Below are 18,181 nucleotides of genomic sequence, written 5' to 3'. Positions count from 1 at the left end.
TGAAAAAACCAAGGTGGTTTTGGTGCTCTTGGCATCCCAAACAGGCCGGGCATGGGCACGCTGCCCGCGCGGGCAGGGGCTGCTGCCGCATCCCCCACCCAGCCGGGACCTCTCAGCCCCCGCGTCCCTGCCCGACGGGGGAGATGCAGGGCAGGGGGAGCCCTGTTCTTGCTTCACCACTAATTAACAGCCACAATTACCAGCCTGGCCAAGCACTCCCGCTAATTGTTGCCTTGCAGTGTTTTGCTCGGCAGCTGCTGAATCAACAGGAGCTCCTGGGCGAGCCGAAACGCCCGTGCGAGGCGAGGGCTTGTGCGAAGTGAGGGCTTGTGCGAGGCGAGGGCTCGGGCGCTGCTGGCCCAGGGGAAACGCCTGCCGGTACCCGGGGCTGCTGCGTACCCGCAAAGCGGGCACGGAGCGGGCGTTCCGTCGAGCCCACTCCATCAGCTGGAAATGCCCCTCCAACCTCACTGAACCCAGGTCAAGACCAAAAAACCAAGAAGGAGCCATTGCTGACATGCCAGCTCCTGCTGCTCCCACGCAACACGCCTCGAAATAAAGCGTGGGTCTGGCAGGACAGGCTGGACCGAGCCTCTCGAGTGGGGCCGTGCCAGGATGCTGGGCACAGTGCTGAGGGCAGGGGTCCCGGCAAGACCCCATAAGCTGGGGAAGGATGATGCTGAGTCCCTGGCAGCCTTAAAGCAAGTGCTCCAGCCGCTCGTGTCCGCGTGGGCAGCTCCACACCGAGCGCAGAGGCATCTTAGGGAAGAGCAGTGATGCCCGGCTGCCCTCTGGGACGGCAAAAGGGGATTTTTCAGGTGCTGCTGCCCGCGGGACCCTCTGTACAGAGGGTGAGTGGGTGCCCTGACTCCCTGTGCCACCAGTCACCTCGTTATCTGGGGGGGGATTCAGCTCAATCCCAAATCCTCTGCTTTTAATCGAAAGGAGAAGGCTCTGTGCAGCCATGGGTGACTCATTCGCAGGGCACAGGCCGGGCCGCCTCTCCAGCCCGCCTCTCCCTCCACGAAGTAACTACCGAGACTACTAATAATAGTTAGAAACCAAAAATAGAATTTTTTTTTTTCTTCTTCTCTTTTTCAAAAACTCCATCCTCTGAAAATAGCCAGCTGCAATCCGGCGAGTTCAACCACTCCCCTCGGCTTGTCCAAACCCCACTGACCCAAGGGCTGGGGCCGTCCCCATCCCCGCTCCTGCCCCGGGGGAAGCACCGCCGGCCGCGGCAGGCACACGGGGTGATGCCAAGCCCGGCCGATGGCTAACCCCGAAACTCATGGCACGGCGGGGGCCGGGGCAGGGGTACGAGCCGAGGCGGCGGGTGGCAAGCTCTCTCCGCTCCCACTTCTCTACATCTAGCGCAGGGAACCAGCGAGCAGGTCTTGAGATGCAGCAGTGACAGCAAACGGACAAGGGTGAAGGCGACGAGGAGGCGAGGACGGCGGGGGATCGCCCCGGATCAGACGGTGCCTCCAGCGCTGGGGAGAGGAGGGAGGGACGGGCTGGGGCGGCGGCGGAGGAAAGCAGAGGAAGGGGCCCTGCGAGACCCCAGCCCGGCAAGGGACTGACCCAGCAGCAGTTCTCTAAGTCATTTGATGGGGCGCTTCCAGCATTTCCATCAAGAAGGTGTCGATCGGTGTGTCGCCTATTAGCTTGAAGAAGAAGAGGTGCTCCAGGCATTTCAGGCCGATGGACCGGAGGGCTGGGAGACGGAGCAAGAGCTTTGCGAACCTGGGGGCAGGAGACACGACATGGTCAGACATCCCACCGGCAGCCCCGCTTCTGCACGACCCCAAAGCTTGCTCAGAAGAGCTGGGAGTCAGACACAACCTCTTTTGCTACCAAAGTCATGGGGCTGCACCCAGAACTGTGCAGAGAAATCATTAATCATGTCCCCAGCCTTGAATACCAGGCAGCCACGGTGGATATTCACAACAAACGTGCTGACAGGTGAGCTGGAAGCGTAAAACAAGAAATCAAAGGCCATCCCCGGACTGGGGTGCACCGCTGGCTTCATGCATCTGTGTTACACATGTGCATTACCATTCAGTGAGCACCCCAAGATGCTCGTGGGGTCCCTACACCGCAACCACAGGGAGGAGAAACCACAGGGCCAGCCTTGTCGCAGGCAGTGATGCAAGCAGCTTCAGCAGCTCGATCTTTGGTCAGGGGAAAGGGCAAGCAGCTGAGGAGAGGACGGAGGAGATGCTGAGTGGGGTTAGCTGGCACTTCGCTCGGCGATGCCCCTTTCCTGCAGGCACCAGACACCATTGCTCGGGCTGCTTGCTGCCGAGCCCTGGGGGCTGCTGGTGCGGCAGAAACCCGGCTGACAGCCGGGCTGGAGGCACCTCGGGGGTGAAGCCAATGGAAGGAGACAAGGGCTTTGACGCAAAAGCTGGAAACAGCGCTGCAAATCAGCTGGGACATGGGGTGCTCCCCTTCTCCCTGCCCAGCGCAGGGCTCCGACGAGCCCCAGACGAACAAAAGCCCTTTCTCCCCAGCCTGCCCTGCCTGGGGGAGACGCTTGTCAGGTCGAGCTGGCGATGCTGGCAAGAGCTGACAGGCAGGAGGGGTGCGCAGCCGGGCAGGGGAGAGCCAGGGGGGCTGGGGAGAGCCGACAGCGCTGCAGGAGCTGGCCGGGGCGAAGGAGACGAGCTGGAGAGCCAGCCGGCCATGCTGGGGAAAGGCTGCTGTACGGTGGGCTCCAAGGGTGGCAGGAGGCTGCAGAGGTGGGAGAAAGCTGCCAGCTCCTCCAAGGGTGCTCTGGAGCACCCCACATGCCATCTGTGGGTGCCCCAACCCTGCCTGCCCATGCCCCAGGGGTGCAGGCAGCAACCCCAGGCGCTGCGGGATGTTGCCTCCCCGCTCTCAAAATGGGGAAAAGGCCCTTTAATGGTCGGGAACGCATTTATTTGTTTTAACTGCTGCACAATCAGGGCTTGAACATAAGCAAAGGCCGGAACCAGCCCAGGGAGAAGGGGTCTCTCTAGAAAACACACAGATAGAGACAGACATACACAAACATACAGATATTATACATGCATGCACACTTCTCTCCCTATTTTTTTTTTTTTGCTGAGCTGGCGAGAATGGTGGGAGCAGAGCCAGGAAAAACAAATCAGTCCTACCATCCCATTCAGGAAGTTTCACTTTAAACCAAACCAGATGATGGCTCCAGCCCTCGGATATGTTTAACTGTGAGATAACCAGCCCACAGCACAACATGCCAGGGCTGCAGCCGGGAGGGGAGAAAATAGCCCCGATTCCCTGCGGCTGCTCGGTGTCACGTACACCCCGTGCCCTCCCTGCAGAGGAGCAGGGGCTGGCGCGGGGACAGCGCGGCTGGGTTTTTCCTAAGAATGCCTCCCTCCGTCTCGCTGCTGCAGAGAAGTTCCCTTTTGGTGTTTACATGGTGCTCGCAAGCTCTCGATGGCCGGGGACTAGGCTGAAGTCATGCACCAAAGGGCATCTGAAGTGGTGGGGAAGCCAAGCGCTCGCCGCAGTGTGGAGCAGGGGAGGGCGGCTGCCGCGGGCTTGACCAGGCGTTTGCTCAACCACAGGAAGAAGTTGTTTCCAGCCCCAGATGGTGATCACATTGTGCCATGAGACCAGGAGGATGGAAAGAGCTCCTGAGAGCTTTGGTTAGCACTTGTGCAACTCCGGACTCCCAGCCCACGAGTTAACCCTCCTGAGCCACCTGGGCTTATTCCACCATTGCCCTGCACCATAGAAGAGATGCAGTAAGGTCAGCAATGCCCAGTCATGGCTCTCAGGACAGCCCTAAGCGTGCAAAAACCTTTAAGGTCACCCACGAAAAATCTTTAAGGTCACCCAAAAAGGGTGTGAGGATCACACAAGAAGGTCCCCAGCCCAAGGTCATTCAAAGCCAGTGAGAGACCAAACTCCAGAGCCCCTGGTGCAGCCAGCGGACCTAAAAAGCTCCCTTACGCATCGCTGATCATTGAGGTGGAGCCCTGGGGAACTGATTTTGACTGGTGGCTCAGCGACTTTGCTCAGTCATGCACAGCGGCTTCGTGGTGGTTTGGTCGATGGAGAGCGGGGCTGTCCCCATGCCAGCCCCCCGCGCAGCCCCACCCCAGCCTGCAGCAGCGAGCAGCGTGCGAGGGCAGCACGACTCAGCTGTGGACACTGGGTGCCTGTGCAAAGCAAAGAGTTCATCCCACTGGGGGAATAATGCAGGAGAGCTGCTGGCCACAATTCCCAAGGCAGCTCTCCTTGTGCCAGGTACAGCTGGCTGCTCGTTGTGAGCCCCAAGGGGAGCAGAGCTCTTCTGAAACACCAGAACAGCCAAAGTCCAGGGTCTGAGTCTGGATTTGCTTAGGAACTGCAATTTAATAATGCTTTTTGGAAGAGGAGTTGGCTTGAGAGTTGGCCTGAGGTCCACAGAAACCATCTGGGAGAGGAGAGGTGAACACCCCTGCTCTGTGCACCGTGCTCATCCCTCACTTCCCTCCTCGCCGCAAAGTCAAACAGGCCCAACGGTACCTTCATCCTAACTCCCCCTGCCACAAGCCAACCATGAACATCCAAGAAGCCCCTTAACAACACATCTTTTTTCATCTGCCACTGCACTGGTACCCAAAAGGGGGAAAAAATAAATCCAGTATTACTTCTGAGGCCGTGATCAGCGCGCTGCATTCATTGCTGTAAAAGCATCCTTCTTTTTATTTAACCATCCAGACACGCAAGACCGGGAATGCAGGTGAGATGCAAATCCCAGTTGCTTGGGCTGTTTTTCCCAATATTCACGCCTCAGCAGTGATACGCACCAGCAGCAGTTTCCAGTGTTTTGCTTGGTTTCTCAAATGACTGTCAGTAACTTAACTGGCAGTTGCCAGCTTCAGGCTGTAACTGGGAAAATGCGCCCACTCAGCTCCGGAGCGGTCCAGGAAAGCATTCCTAATTCCCCCTCCCATTCCCAGCTGGATTGGGGGGAGGCAGGGAGGGGAGAAAAAAGCATCAATTGAGGCTTTCACTTCCCAGCAATGATGCTCATCTGCCACCGAAAATTAACTCCGTGTGCGTCTTATTTTCACTGTGGTTTGCTCTCCGTGGTTGCCAAAAGGGAAATGATACCCCTTCCCCCATGTGCTCATCCCACTGCTGCGGCCGCAGGAGCCGGGGCTCCTCAGGTCTCGGCACCGCCGTTACTGCCCGACCTTGTCCTGGTTGCGTTGCATTTACTGGCACGGGAATAAAGACCTCTCTGCACTTCACAGGGGGATTTTCTCTAAGGACGTTCACAGCTGAAGCAGGTAGAAATGAGTGGTTTTCTCTGCAGAGAACTGTTCCCTCCCAGAAGACGCGGGAACAGAGAGCCCTAAGCAGAAGGAACCAGCACCCACACACCGGTGCAGCACCCCCAAGGATGGCACTCAGACCCTGCCCTGGCCTGCAGCACCCTTTGCACCGTCTGCAGCACCCATTGCATGGGGTTTTGCAGGGGCGCGAGTCTGCAGGAGGACAGGGCTCAGCCAGCAACTCACCTCCCGGGCTGGTCGGGGTATTTGTGTTTGCAGTATGCCTCTAGCGACGCGTACACCTTCTCCCGTAACGCCTCCACTTCAGCTGGGTTGGAGAGACCTTTCGAGTCTGAAAGGCAACGAAGGAACCATAGCCCAAAACCTCCAGGCTTTCCAGGCAGACAAGGACCCCCTGGGCAACCCCCTCAGCCCCCTCCACCCCTCCTGGCACCACCAGACCAGAGGCACAGTGGGGACACGGGGTCTGAACCCCAGGAATTTGGGGCAGTACCTAACACCTCCCGGGGAGCATTCAAGCCCTGAAAGGTTTGCCCTGTAACTACAGATCTGTTTTACTCCACCCCATACCCCAACCCCAACCATTCTGGCTTATTCCAGCGCTCACAGACCCTCATGAAAAGGGTTTAAGTCCCCCTCAAGTCCCGGGCTTGTGGGATTTCTCCCTCCAGCACGAAGCACTGTGGCAGGGCTAAACGAAAAGCCCCTGCTCTGGCAGGTCCCCCGCGACGCGGCGAGGATCTGTTTTTAGTAGGGTGAAAGGGACAGTCAAGGAATCGATATCCCCAAGCACATGCGCCACGGGAACCTCTCCAGATTCCCCTTCTTTTACCATATACGGCTAATCCCAAATTACAGACAATAAATTACTGGTGATTACAAGTGTGTGTGTGGAAGTCAAGCAGAAAAACAAACCCAAGAAACAGCAATAAACCCTGCTGAAATGCCCTGCCCTGGGTTCGGTGGGAAAAGCCAGAGACAGAGCCACGCTTGGGCACAAAGCATGCTCCTGCGAGGGCAGGGAGGGGAAGGGGTCTGTCCCCAGCTGCCATCTACTTCTGCTCTGGACTGATCCGCTCACAAATCTAGGGAACCCCCCAAAAGAGCTGTACAGGTATCTGCAGGCTGGCAGTCTATCTCCTGCTGCAGCAGGGCTTTGCTCTCTGAAATGCCGGAGACAAACCCCAGCACTGAACCTTCTTCTTCCCTTGGGCAGCTGGGGTCAAGGGGGAAAAGCGAGCAGCGGGAAGCCTCCTGGAGTCTGAAAAACTAAGCAAGCTGCGGACAAAAAATCAAGTTCTTGTGTATTTTATGAGCACGTTTCATGCCTTTCTCCCTCTCCAGGTCTGTAGAGGGCTCTTCCAGAAACACAGTTAATAAAAGCCCTTGGATGTTGAGATCGGGAAACAGAGGGTAATAACGTCCATGCTGTAACTTTGCTCTAATCCATACTTTTCCCTTAAAGGATATCTAGATTAATTTTTGCTCCTATTCAGGGACAACTCCCTCAAGCACCAGAACTTTCTTTTTACAGTCGCTGTAAAACTGAAAATAGGCAGACCGTGTAAGGTTGATCAAGCCAAAGCCCCTCAAGCTCAGCGGAGAACTCAGCCCATCAGTAGGAATCAGCTCCAAAAGTAGCATTTGCCATCTCCTCGGATGACTGCAGCCGAGTCCCGGCCAAGGCTGGGCCCTGCACGGGGAATAGTTTGGACCACGAAACCGGGCTGCCCTCTGCAAAGGGGAAAACACCCCTTGGAAAGGGAGTCCTGGAGAGCAACGCTGGGCACGGATCCAGATCCACCCCTGACCTGCAAAGGACATGCTTGTAAGGTGGCAGACGCATGTGCAGCACTTAATTTCACTTTCAGCCCTGCCTCTCCTCCTTCTTGCCCTGTCCTTGGGAGTTGGGTGCCCTCGGTTATTTGCAATGGAGCTTTATAGGCAAGAAAAGGAGCCAAAAGGACACAGCATCAGCCAAGAGAGGACAGGAGAGAAGGTAACAGCATGTACCGGGGTTGAAGAGGACAATGGCTCGCAGGCAGCCTAGCTCTGTCTTGTCCATCTGCATGTCTCGCATTTTTGACACGAGTTCTGTCAGTACTCTGCAAAGGACACAGAAATCACAGGTGTCAGCGTTAAAAAGGAATCAAAAAACACTCAGGCGTCAGACCCAGAGTGAGGTCCTCTGGTGCATGGTTAATGAAGTCATGGGATAGTGCTCGCTTATACCAGCTGAGGATATGCCCTCATTTTCCTCCTGTATCAAAAATAGCTCATTAGGAACATCAATAGTTTCTGTGAGATACAACAGGGACCATAAAGACTGGCTTCATACATTCACTGAGAGGCTCTGGCACCTGAGAAAGCTGCCTAAAAATAAAAAAATAATAATATAAAAAAACCCCAGCAGGTATCTAAAAGCAATTTCCTCTGCTGGTAATTTTTATTATTCCCTTTGCTCTTACTGCAGGTGCTGGTCTTGAAATATTTTCCACTGATTGCCCAGTTTTTCCAGTTATATCCTGCAGTGACATCATGATCTTGCACTTATGACCTCACAGGAAACAAATGATGTCACCCAGGTCTGAAGAACAATTTCCTTGCAAAGCAAAGAAGCAAAGGTGACTTGGTTTCAACTAAGTCGTCTCAAGATGAGTCTCAAGCAGAGAAATCAGCCACCATTTAAGCAGCGTCTGGAGCCACACTGTGAGTCAAACACCCTGGAAGTCTGGCTTTAAAACACTTTCCCAAAGCACGAGATTAAAGAGCCCTCGGGATAGGCATGTGGAACCTGCCGGGTATTTTTGGTGCTTTTCTATTGTGAAAATAAAATCACGTCTTGGTCCAATTAAAGATGAAAAGAAACAAAGGAGCGGCCTCCTCATAACATTAGAAAGCATCTGGACCCCATGAAAGAGGCTTTGATTTGCACTGGGCAGCCTTCTCCCTGACTATTGTGGGCTGTTGGTTTCTGCAGGATTAAGAGGAGGGATTTAATGTTGTTGCCTGCAGCAAGGACCACGACGTTTCCACGCACGCGGTGGGATGGACACGCCTCAGCCCAGGCTCCTCCAACCACGAGCCCACGTGCCAATGCATCTCCACCCAACCCCTCGAGCAGGCTGCAACGCGGGGAACGGAGGCAGACCCGTGCGGAGACAGAGACGGGGATGTCTAGGCAAGGTGGCCTGAGACGCGTTCCCCAGCACCCATCCCTCCCTCTGCCCACCTGTCGAAGATGGCCCCGACGCCAGCGCTGTGCGCGCTGTTCCGGTGCACGTGGAGCCCGGTGGCTAAGAGGATCCCGTCTTTCACGGCTATGGAGCGGTGGGAGAAGGAGGCGATTAGGAGCTCATTCCACCCTGGGGAGGAGAAAACAATCAAGGCGGCAGGTTAGAGCCACAGGGTCCTCAGGGGGTTTGGGAATCAGCGACATCACCTCCCCGGGGCTATAAAGAGAGGAGGAAACTGCTCAAGAACCACCTTTGCTAGAGTAACACAGCTGGATATGGGAAAGGAGGGGGGAGCCAACCCTCTCTTGGATGTCAGTGAAGGAAAAAACCATTAAGAAACAAATGCACTAAAAATATAACACTAATAAGGGAAGCAGTTTCCTCCACAAACCTTGCAGGCACCAGAGCAAACAGCTCTCTGCCTTGCTCCTCTCGCTGTGAACCTACGAGTGGGTGTGGAACCCCGCGTTCCCCCTCTGACCTTATATTCCGTGCCTCTGAGCAGTTAAAGACCTATCAATGATTTATATCAGCTAATTGGGCTCATTTTCAGGCCATAATGGGGCACAAAAGTTCATTCACCATTACTCAGCTGTGTAAATGGGGACCATGAAAACTCTTGCTTGCAGGTTTGTTGCTTCTGCCATATCAACACTGGAAGGGATTGCCTCTCCTCTCGCCTGCTGCTGTGCAGGCATGTCCCACATCCATGACTGCTCCACTAACAGCCTTCCATAGCTGCCTGGACACCAGCTTTTGTCTTACTAGTTACTTCAGGAGATAGGAAAACACATCCTCTGAGCCCGGACACCACGGGAGCAATCTGGGCTAGTTACAAATGGGGAAGGGAGATGCAACCTCCCTCCCTGCCTTCCAGCTCCCCTTCCTATGTAACACATCTTCAAATTCCTAAATCTGCCACCAGCTGAGTTCAAGAATGCCTGAAACAAACCCATAACAAGAAGAAATGCTGTAAAGTTTTGAAGGGTGGAAATTTTGGTGACTTTGAATCAGGAGAGGCATCTTCAATAACAGAAGATGGGTCTTCTGCAACCCTGGGGAGTCTCAGGCTCATCACGTGGGTGATTTACCCAGCCTGAAAATGTTCTGGTGTCCAGAACACAGGGCTGCTTGGCAGGGTCCAAAAATGTCAGGATATTCCATTTTTTTTCCCCCCAGGCTGGAAAAGCAATGCAACAACATCCTTCACCTCCTCTCCTGCCACAGAAATATGTTTTTTCTCGCTGACTGGAATAAATACAAGGTCCACGTGTGCTGTATTTACCTACTGTTGCAGAGATGGGTTGTGCCATTAGAAATGTTGACAGGGAATAAAGTTCACTCTTTCCTAAGTGGCCACAGGATGTTTCCACCCCGATCACGGGAACATTTATTTGGCTATTTACTGGGCGAGGCCTGGCACTTGCAGAGGGATTGCAACACTGTGAAACCCAAGGAGGACGGAGGAGAAGACGTGGGACTGCACCAGGAGCCTGCAGGAACCGTGCTCCGTGGCTTGAAGAGGACCTCCCAGAGCCAGACCCACAGAAAGGTGCTGTGGGTGCCTCCCACCAGCTGTCACACACAGACCCACAGCAACTCCCCACGTAGCCCCTCCATGCAGCTCCAACCAACAGAAACCAGAGCTGTTCACAACGTCCCTCCACAGCATCCGCTGTCACAACTCTGCCCTGACTCTCGGCCATCACCCAACACCCATCGGCTGCGGCTCCGCACAGCCCCAGCGGTGCCGAATCCAGCCTCCGGCTTGGTAAGAAAATGTGAAAGTGGTGAGGCTGCGGGGTGCTGCCAACATCTGTGCTGGGCTTATTCCAGCTAAGGAGCGCTGGATTAATCAGCATCCTTCAGCTGAATTATTCCCATTGAGAGCTGGGATGTTTTGGCTGAAATAGGGAACCCATTCCTACCCAGTGCTTTCACCAGAGCATCCCCAAAGAGCTGACAAGGTAAAGAGGCGAGCAGGAAAAATCAGGTATAACCAGAGGGGGCAAATCTTGTGTTAGAGATCAAACAAGTCTACCCAAAGAGTTCTGCATTTCAGCCCAAGCTCTGGAGAAGCAGAGCAGATTTCTTTGACTCTTGCAAGTCCTTTCTCATCAAACAAGGTGGCTGCAGCCTCCGGGGATGCTTTGGCTCCTCTGAGGTAGGGAAGGCATCTGGCAATGCAGGGACCATCATGTTAATCCATCTCACTACCAAGTTCCCCCACCGGCCCTGTAAAATGAACTGCAACTGCAGAGATGTAGTGCTCAGCATCCTTTGCCAGGCTGGCCTCGATTCAGGGAAAACATCAGGTTATTCCCGTCTCAGCCACAGCAAGCTTGGAAACAAGAAAATCCAGGGAAAACAGGCTTAAAAAGTTGGGTTTCCTTCTTCTCCAAAAAGCTCAGAGAGGGAAGAGCTTTAAATGATTCAGGATGAGAGGAAAGCTACTGCCGGCCCACCCAGCACCGCTCCTCCAAAGATGCGTGCTCCACTTAATTTTGCCTCCAAGGATGCATGACTGAACCTGACTGACGCTCTTAGCTAAATTTTAATACTTAAATATTTCATGGGCAGCTGTTCTCAGCAGGCCGCTCTCCCCACTCAATAATAGATAGAACCACTGGTTAAAAGACTTGGGGGAGGTTATCTGAGGCCCCGACAGAGACGCTTGGAGCAGGGAGCCCATCGGAGCCGCTCCAGGTGCTCAGCCCACCTCATGGCCATGGGGTTAGAGCCACCATGAAACCTGGGATGTGATGGGGTCTGCAGCCCCTCTCCTCCCGCCCCGTGGAGTGGCCCCTCCAGGATGTCAGCTCGGAGTTGGTCATAACAAGCACCAGCACAAAGGAGAGAACATCAGGTCAGAAAGTCTCCAGTTCAGCTTCCATTAGCCTTCTTCTAAAGAGAAAGGAAAACCTTGAACTGTTGTTCTGCGTTTTGTTTCCATTTCACAAAAGAAAAAGGCAGCTTTTTGTCTGAATCCAGTTCTTCCCTGCGATATTTGCAGAAAGCCCTCAAAGATTTCTATAGAGATGCCTCCCCTGCTCATCCACTCTCCCAAGAGGCTCCAGAGACCCTCTTCAAAAATACACTTTCTCTATTTCCCTGAGAGGGCCGTGAGCCAGCTCTGGCAGTACTCACACCCACAGAAAAGCCAGAGAAGCACCTTCACCAAAGGGCTAGCCGGAGCTGCCCAGGGAGGGCATGAGACTTGGCCAAGTCTGCAGCAGGAATAAAACCCCCGAATTCTCCATTCCCAGACTACTGCTGTAGCCACTAGATGAAATGTGACCATAAAAATCTCCTTTCTGTAATATAAGAAGAGTGGAAAACCTACACCAGTAAACGGTGTGACTTAATCACCCAGAAACCGTTGAGGTCAAGGATTTCAGACAGATTGCAGGAGGGACTGGGTATTTGTATGCAGGGCCAAGGTACGCAGTTACACTGGTCAATAGTCAATAAAAAATTGTAGAAAGTATTAAGATTCATGCATTTGGGCTATTGTCAGCCTTATTAAACAGAATGACAGCTAGCGTTTGTGTGGCGGGAAGGGGGAAACACCAATCCCATCATCTTCCTACTCTGGAGCCCTTATACCTTCTCCTGAGGCGTCCTGGACAGACCTTGGACTGGAGGAGTTCTGGCAGTTCCTACATTTTGTGTTGAAGTGAATACTTTGCACTTGGTTCTTAAAGCACTTTTCTGCCCAATTTCATGGGCATTTATTTTGGGGCATACACATTCTCTAGTAAGAAGCCAAGAATGCTGCCATCAAGGTGGATCAGCAGTGTCTCATCTACAGAGGCCATTAACCTGAGGCCAGAAGAGTGCAGAGAGCACACGCCCTGCAGGGTTTTCCCTCTTGAATTACCTACAAAAGTGCATTTTGGGGAAACAAGAGGAACTTTTAAAACTACCAGGGACTTCAGAGTCCCCAGCTTACTTGGGTTTGGCTGCCAGACTGGTTCACTCCAGGCAGCTCACCAGCTCGCCCTGCTCTGAAGCTGCACCTCTGCTCTGCACCACTCCTCCATCATTCCCTTCTGAATTCCCTTGACTACTTCGAGTAGCCAAGGTCGATGTCTCTCATTGCCAAGCAAAGAGCTGGGTGCCACCGCCAGCTGTCAAGGTCTCCTCATTTCCTCTTCCATTCTCACCCTTCACATGGAGTTTGTCATTTGCTGGAAGCCACTTCATCTGTCCCACTGACAACTTGCCTTCCTCTTTGTTTAAGGGAGCAAAACTCTCCGCTGCGTCAAGCCAAAGCCTTTTTAATCACTTATCTGATGACTGGAGCTATGCGAAGAGCTTCATGCCTAAAATGCACCCTCGTCGAGCTCTGCTCTTGATGCCTTGCCCTCCCCGGTCTTTGTGTATAACCTGCCAGCAGTAGGGGCTGGAATTTACTTGATGGGAGAAGATCCTTTTTACAGCTAACTGCTTTTCACCTCCCAAAGCCTCCGTTCCTGCAGACCCCCTGCCACACAAGGAAATTTAAAACACGCCCAGAGAATTTTATTTCCATCTTGGTGGGTGGGAGAAGGAGGTCGATATATTTTTCTCCCCTTTCTGGTTTTAATTATGATCAAACATTTTACTTTGATGAAATTTCATGGAGTCCCAAGCCCACTTGGTCTTTCAAGTCTCAGCTTGGGAGGAAGGCAGCGCGTAGCTCCCTTGGTTTAAATCACCCAGCGCACATCTCTGAGCGTCTCGCTCATCAGAGATGAAGCCGGGCCATTTTTCAGCTGATTGGCAGCTGGCTCAACATTTTGGATCACATTCAGCAACACGTCCCTTGGGGCTTTTTAAATCCCATTTAGCAATTGAATTATCAGAGGCTATTACTCAGAATCAGTTAACAGCTTTCAAGTTGCCGGGACCTAAATCTAAGCGTAATACCTGTCACTGTTGAGATGCAGCACTCCTAGGGCCCCGTGTCGGAGCCCGCGCAGGAACGGTTCCCACTCACCTGCTCTGAGCAAGATGACCTGGTCGTCCAGGGGCAACTCGGAGAAGTGGGGGATCCTCTTGGCCCACTCCACCAGGGTGAAGAGCTGTTTGTCTGCTGCCTGGCATATGTTCGTCACTGGGTCATTGGGCTGCCAAGAAAAGGAGATTGAAAGGCTCTTAGAAGGCAGAGCAAGGGGAAGAGGAGAGGCTGGAGGAGCAGCTAAAGGGTCTTGCTGCCTCCCTGCTGCAGGGAAGGACCCCAAAGTCAGGAGCACCCCAGAAGTGGACGTTATCAGTCACAGGGAAAGGAGGTGACTTGGTTTCTCCACCACGTGGTTTTAAGTAGTTCTTAGCAAGCTCCAGAACAGGAACCAGGAGTGCTGAGACCCAATATCCATCACCCTGACTGATGAACCCAACGAGCTCCAGCCTAGGGAAGGGCAGGCTCCTGCACCCGCGCAGCGCTCACGTTCCCCGTGCCAGCATCTCCCAGCTCGATAAACCAGCACCAGAGGGGGCATTACAGAAAACAGAAAAAAAAAACCCCTTTCCTTTGAAATATTATCCAGTAACAAAAACCATCTGCTCTCAAGGAGGACAGTCAGCCTAAACACACCAAATCCCTGTTTAAAGGAACTGCTAACAGCTCAAGTGGGCTTGTGATTAGGAACTGGAAGAGGCTGTCGAACGCCAGCGAAGACAGACCTCGCTAGTACAAGGGTGTATATAGGGTTTACCTCTCTGGACAGGGATGTATAAGCCCCTCCACATATCCCACTGTAATCCCTGCTTATACCTAGCAGCTTTGATTGTACAATTATTTTTCTTCCATGTCCTTAAAAGAGCAGTTTCCAAATTGGAGGAGGAGTGTTTACTTCACCTCTGGATCACAGGGGGAAGGGGTGTGAGTTCAGTGCAGCCGAGGCAGAGGAGACACGAACGCCAGCGTAACCTCTCCCTCTAGCAAGAGTCTCAGTTTCAGCAGGACAAGGCCATTCCTCACCACGAGCTGGCTGCTCTACGGCAAACCCCTCTCCCAGGCTGGGCAGATGAGGACCACGCTGCCGAGTCTCACTCCTGCCCCCCGGAGCCGTGCCCCACACCCCTGCCCCGTCCCCTCCGCTGTCCCCTGGCAGCAAACACAAACTCTGTGCCTCAGTGGCCAATGCCTCCCATTCTCCAGGCTTAAAATAACCAGCAACTGGCAAGCTCAGGGGCACCCGCCTTCGAAGTATTTTCACCTGTTGCGTGCAGAGATGGATGGGAATGGGCTCGCGTTCAGCAGCGCAGCTGAGGAGCGGGGAGCATTGTCACGGGGATCTTCCCCTCCTTGCTCTGCCCACCTCCAGCAGCTCCCCGAGGGGTGCAAGGGCAGGGGAGCCTTGCTCTGCGGGAGCTGGGGCGCCTCCCTGGGGAAGGAGACGTGAGCAGGGACTGGGCTCTTCCTTGGAAGAGGGAGAAAAGATGGGATTTCTCCTGGACAACAGGAAAACCGTAAACTGGGTGTGAGGAGGGGCTTTGCAGGGTTAAGCGTTTCACTGGAAACATGGGGAATGTCAGCATTCAGAGGCATTTGCAGGAAGGCTGAGAAGAGACACCTGTGGCCCAGGCTATAGGAGCATCACCAACTTCAAGTCATTTGAGTCTGGTCAGCAAGCCGGAGGAGCCAGATGGAGAACCCGGGCGTCCCGGCTCCCGCGGGGCACGATGGGGATGGAGCCCTGCATGCTCCGGAGCGGGACACGACTTACAGGAGACCCCACGCTCCAGCAGAACCTGACCCATGAAGCCACAAGTGCCTGCACAGCCCCATGAAAGAGGTATTTTAGGAAAGTTAGATGGTTTTGCCAAAGCTTTTATCAGGGGTTGCTTCTGGGCAGGTTATCACCGTCTCCAGGACTCGCCCCGATGCAGCAAGCCGGGCTCCGGGTCTCCCAGCCCAGGCTGTATCACCGCTGCTCTGCAGGCAGCACAAGCTGTACGCAGCCTTCGGTGCTTCGTACAAAGCCTCAGCGAGGGGCCCAGACTTTAATTACAACTCAGATGGCAGTTCCTGGAACCACCACGGTGCTTCCTGGCAGAACTTAATCACCGTAGCTTGAGAGGCAGCTAAAAGTATCATCCCTGCAGGCCAAAAGGGCCCTGCCTGTCTCCAGGAGGGGATCTGCGAAGCGGTGCTAGAAACCCTCCCCGTGCACGGTAAGCAAATCCCCTCCTGCAGTAAATAGCAAGGGCACAGTGCCGGAGTGTGACAGAATGAAAGGACACACGGGCACCTGATCCTTCTGGAAAACTGGAGCTTGGAGACATCTTCCAGAAAATGGTGACTTGAAACCAGCTGCTCAAAGGCCAATTAAGAACTAATGGGGATAACACCTCTCAGTTACAGGCTTTGCCTTTCAGCGGCCGGGAGCCCATCCGAGGTGGTGCTTACACTGCAGGAGCCCAGTTTCGCGGCTGCTGGGGACACGGGGCAGAGGCAAACCCATCCTCACACCCCATCGTACTGCCCGGGGACAGGTACCTGTCGAGGGCGTGAGGCCAGTCCCCAGCTCTCCAGGGACAGGGGTCACACGGGGTCTGGGGGCTTCCTGGGACACACAGCATGGAGGAATCCTGCAGCCATTGGACTTGATCTTAGAGGTCTTTTCCAACCTAAACGATTCTATGATTCTATGATATACAGCTTGTGGGAACCTCCCAAAGGGTTTATCCCCTTTGCCACGGTCAGAAGCCAGACAACCATCGCAATTAGCAGCTATCTGCAGCAGCTAAAGAGCTGTTATCAGGATCTCACCGGTGCAATTACTTCAAGTGAGTGTTTTAGTGACGGTCATCAAAACACTACTCTTGGCACTCTCCTACCACCCAAGGCAGAAGGAGAGCAGATTCGCAGGGGCAGATCCCTCTGTCTTAGCTGCTTTCTGCCTGGCTCAGCATCCTTCCCTGTCCTGTCCATGCCACCCACAAGGATCGCACCCCACTGTACTCCCCCTTCCCCATCATGGGCTTCAAACCATGAACATACCCCATCCTCTCTGGTGTCAATCAGGGTGCCAGGACAGAGGTCCCCTCCCTGGTCAACCTCAGAGCAGCACGCTTTGTCAGCAATGTGTTTAGATACCAGGGCTGCTGGAACAGCTCATGGGCTGCAGCCCCCCCTGCCCTCCCCTTTACCAGCTCTCAGGACTGTGCTGAAGCCCCACAGTTGGGTCCCACACTGTCCTTGGTGGAAGAAACCAGTGCCAGTGCCAGCCTGGCAAAGCAGAGGGACCTCCCTCAACCAGAGTTGGGATCTCTGCTCTCAGAGCAGCCAGGGGACCGTGGCACAAGGTGACAGTCACAGGCATGAGAGCATCTGGGAGAGGAGGGTGTTAACTCCTACAGCACCCTACTACCTCCGTCCCAGCCCGGTGGCAACATCCTTGCAAGCGCTGGAGCTCTCCAGCTCACTGGCAGCGTCCAATGCAGATGGACTAAGGTGCAGGGATGCAAATAAAAGGATCCAACATACCAGGCTAATAGGAAACAGCTTGTGTTTTACCCCATGTCTATTAGGGATCGAATTTGCCTTTCCATCACATGGGCTCTCTGAGGAGGGCTGGGAGGAGGGCAGCTCCTCCGTCTTCCCTCACCTCATCCGGTGGCCTCGTCACTGCGAGCTGCTGATCTCATACATCTGCTAAACCTGCTACAAATGTCACCTCATCGACAGAAGCCGCTTGACAATAATAGGGCATTTCAACAAGCCTCCTGCTTCTATTTAGATGCAACACACATCCTTGTTCACAGTAATGCGTGTTGAATTATGCAGGAACCAGCTTTCAATTTGCTACAAGAGGCTGAGGAGACGCAGTGCCAGACGAAGCCATTTATTTCAGCTCGCTCTCTGGGGTTTGTTTTCAAGTCAGCACAACGCTGGCTACAACTCCCCTGAAGTATTTTTAATCCTGATAGCCGTCAGAGCCTCTCCGAGCCCCACTCTAACCATGGCTAAGTTGCCTCCTCCAAAAAAACCCCTTGCAAAGAAGTCCCATCACGGTGATGGCACCCTCCGGCTGGAGGGCATCGCTGCCTGCAGGTGCAACTGGGCTCAAATTCCGGGAAGCACCACGGCCCTGTATCTGCTTCTGGAGGGTTTCCCTTAGGAATTGTCTTGGTCCTTAGCAGGAAGCCTTACGCACTGAAAAGCCTCACTTAGCAAGGCAGCCATAAAGTGTCCTTGTAGGTGAAGGCCCAAAAAAGCATCCCACAGAGGACTCCTACAAGGACCAGCTTGACTCTCAGATCTCTTGTCAAGCCCTGCCAGATAAGGTATTCCCTGCTCAATCCTCCAGCCTCATAGGAAGAAAGAGATAAAGTATTATTGTAGCAGAAAATAAATACTGCAGAGTCCTTCCACTTCCCAGAAATAGCTGCATTTCATCATCTCAACCTCATAGACACCTAGCACAGAGCAACAGAGAATGCAGAGGGATAATTTCAGCTTATGTTCCTGCTCTCCCGGGTTAGCCAGCCCACACGCTCGCAGAGCCCCAGCTGTACCTCCGTGTCCCCCCGAAGGACTGCTAGGCAGCCAGGAGATGCTCCCCACTCCAGCCTCTCCCCTCCCCAGCAGCAAGGCTGGCAATAGCTAGCAGGGTATTGGGGTGATTTATACCCCCCTCCGCCGCCCTGATGACACCG

General features: G+C 53.9%; 1 protein-coding gene across 1 annotated transcript in view; it reads right to left on the bottom strand.

Moving 5' to 3' along the window:
• Positions 1–1,539: 1,539 nt before the first annotated feature.
• The window catches only part of RXRA (retinoid X receptor alpha), a 114,799-nt gene continuing 98,157 nt past the window's right edge, over positions 1,540–18,181 (bottom strand). The window contains exons 6-10 of the mRNA XM_059828745.1: positions 13,515–13,644; positions 8,530–8,662; positions 7,311–7,402; positions 5,523–5,628; positions 1,540–1,746 (exon numbers count right to left, since the gene is read on the bottom strand). Coding sequence (XP_059684728.1) covers positions 1,599–1,746; positions 5,523–5,628; positions 7,311–7,402; positions 8,530–8,662; positions 13,515–13,644 — 609 coding nt within the window. The 3' untranslated portion in view covers positions 1,540–1,598. The remainder of the gene's footprint in view (positions 1,747–5,522; positions 5,629–7,310; positions 7,403–8,529; positions 8,663–13,514; positions 13,645–18,181) is intronic.

Source organism: Gavia stellata, chromosome 24 (genome assembly GCF_030936135.1).
Source record: "Gavia stellata isolate bGavSte3 chromosome 24, bGavSte3.hap2, whole genome shotgun sequence".
NCBI lineage: Eukaryota > Metazoa > Chordata > Aves > Gaviiformes > Gaviidae > Gavia > Gavia stellata.
Note: the sequence above shows the minus strand (reverse complement) of the source record. Positions and strands in the feature narration are given on the sequence as shown.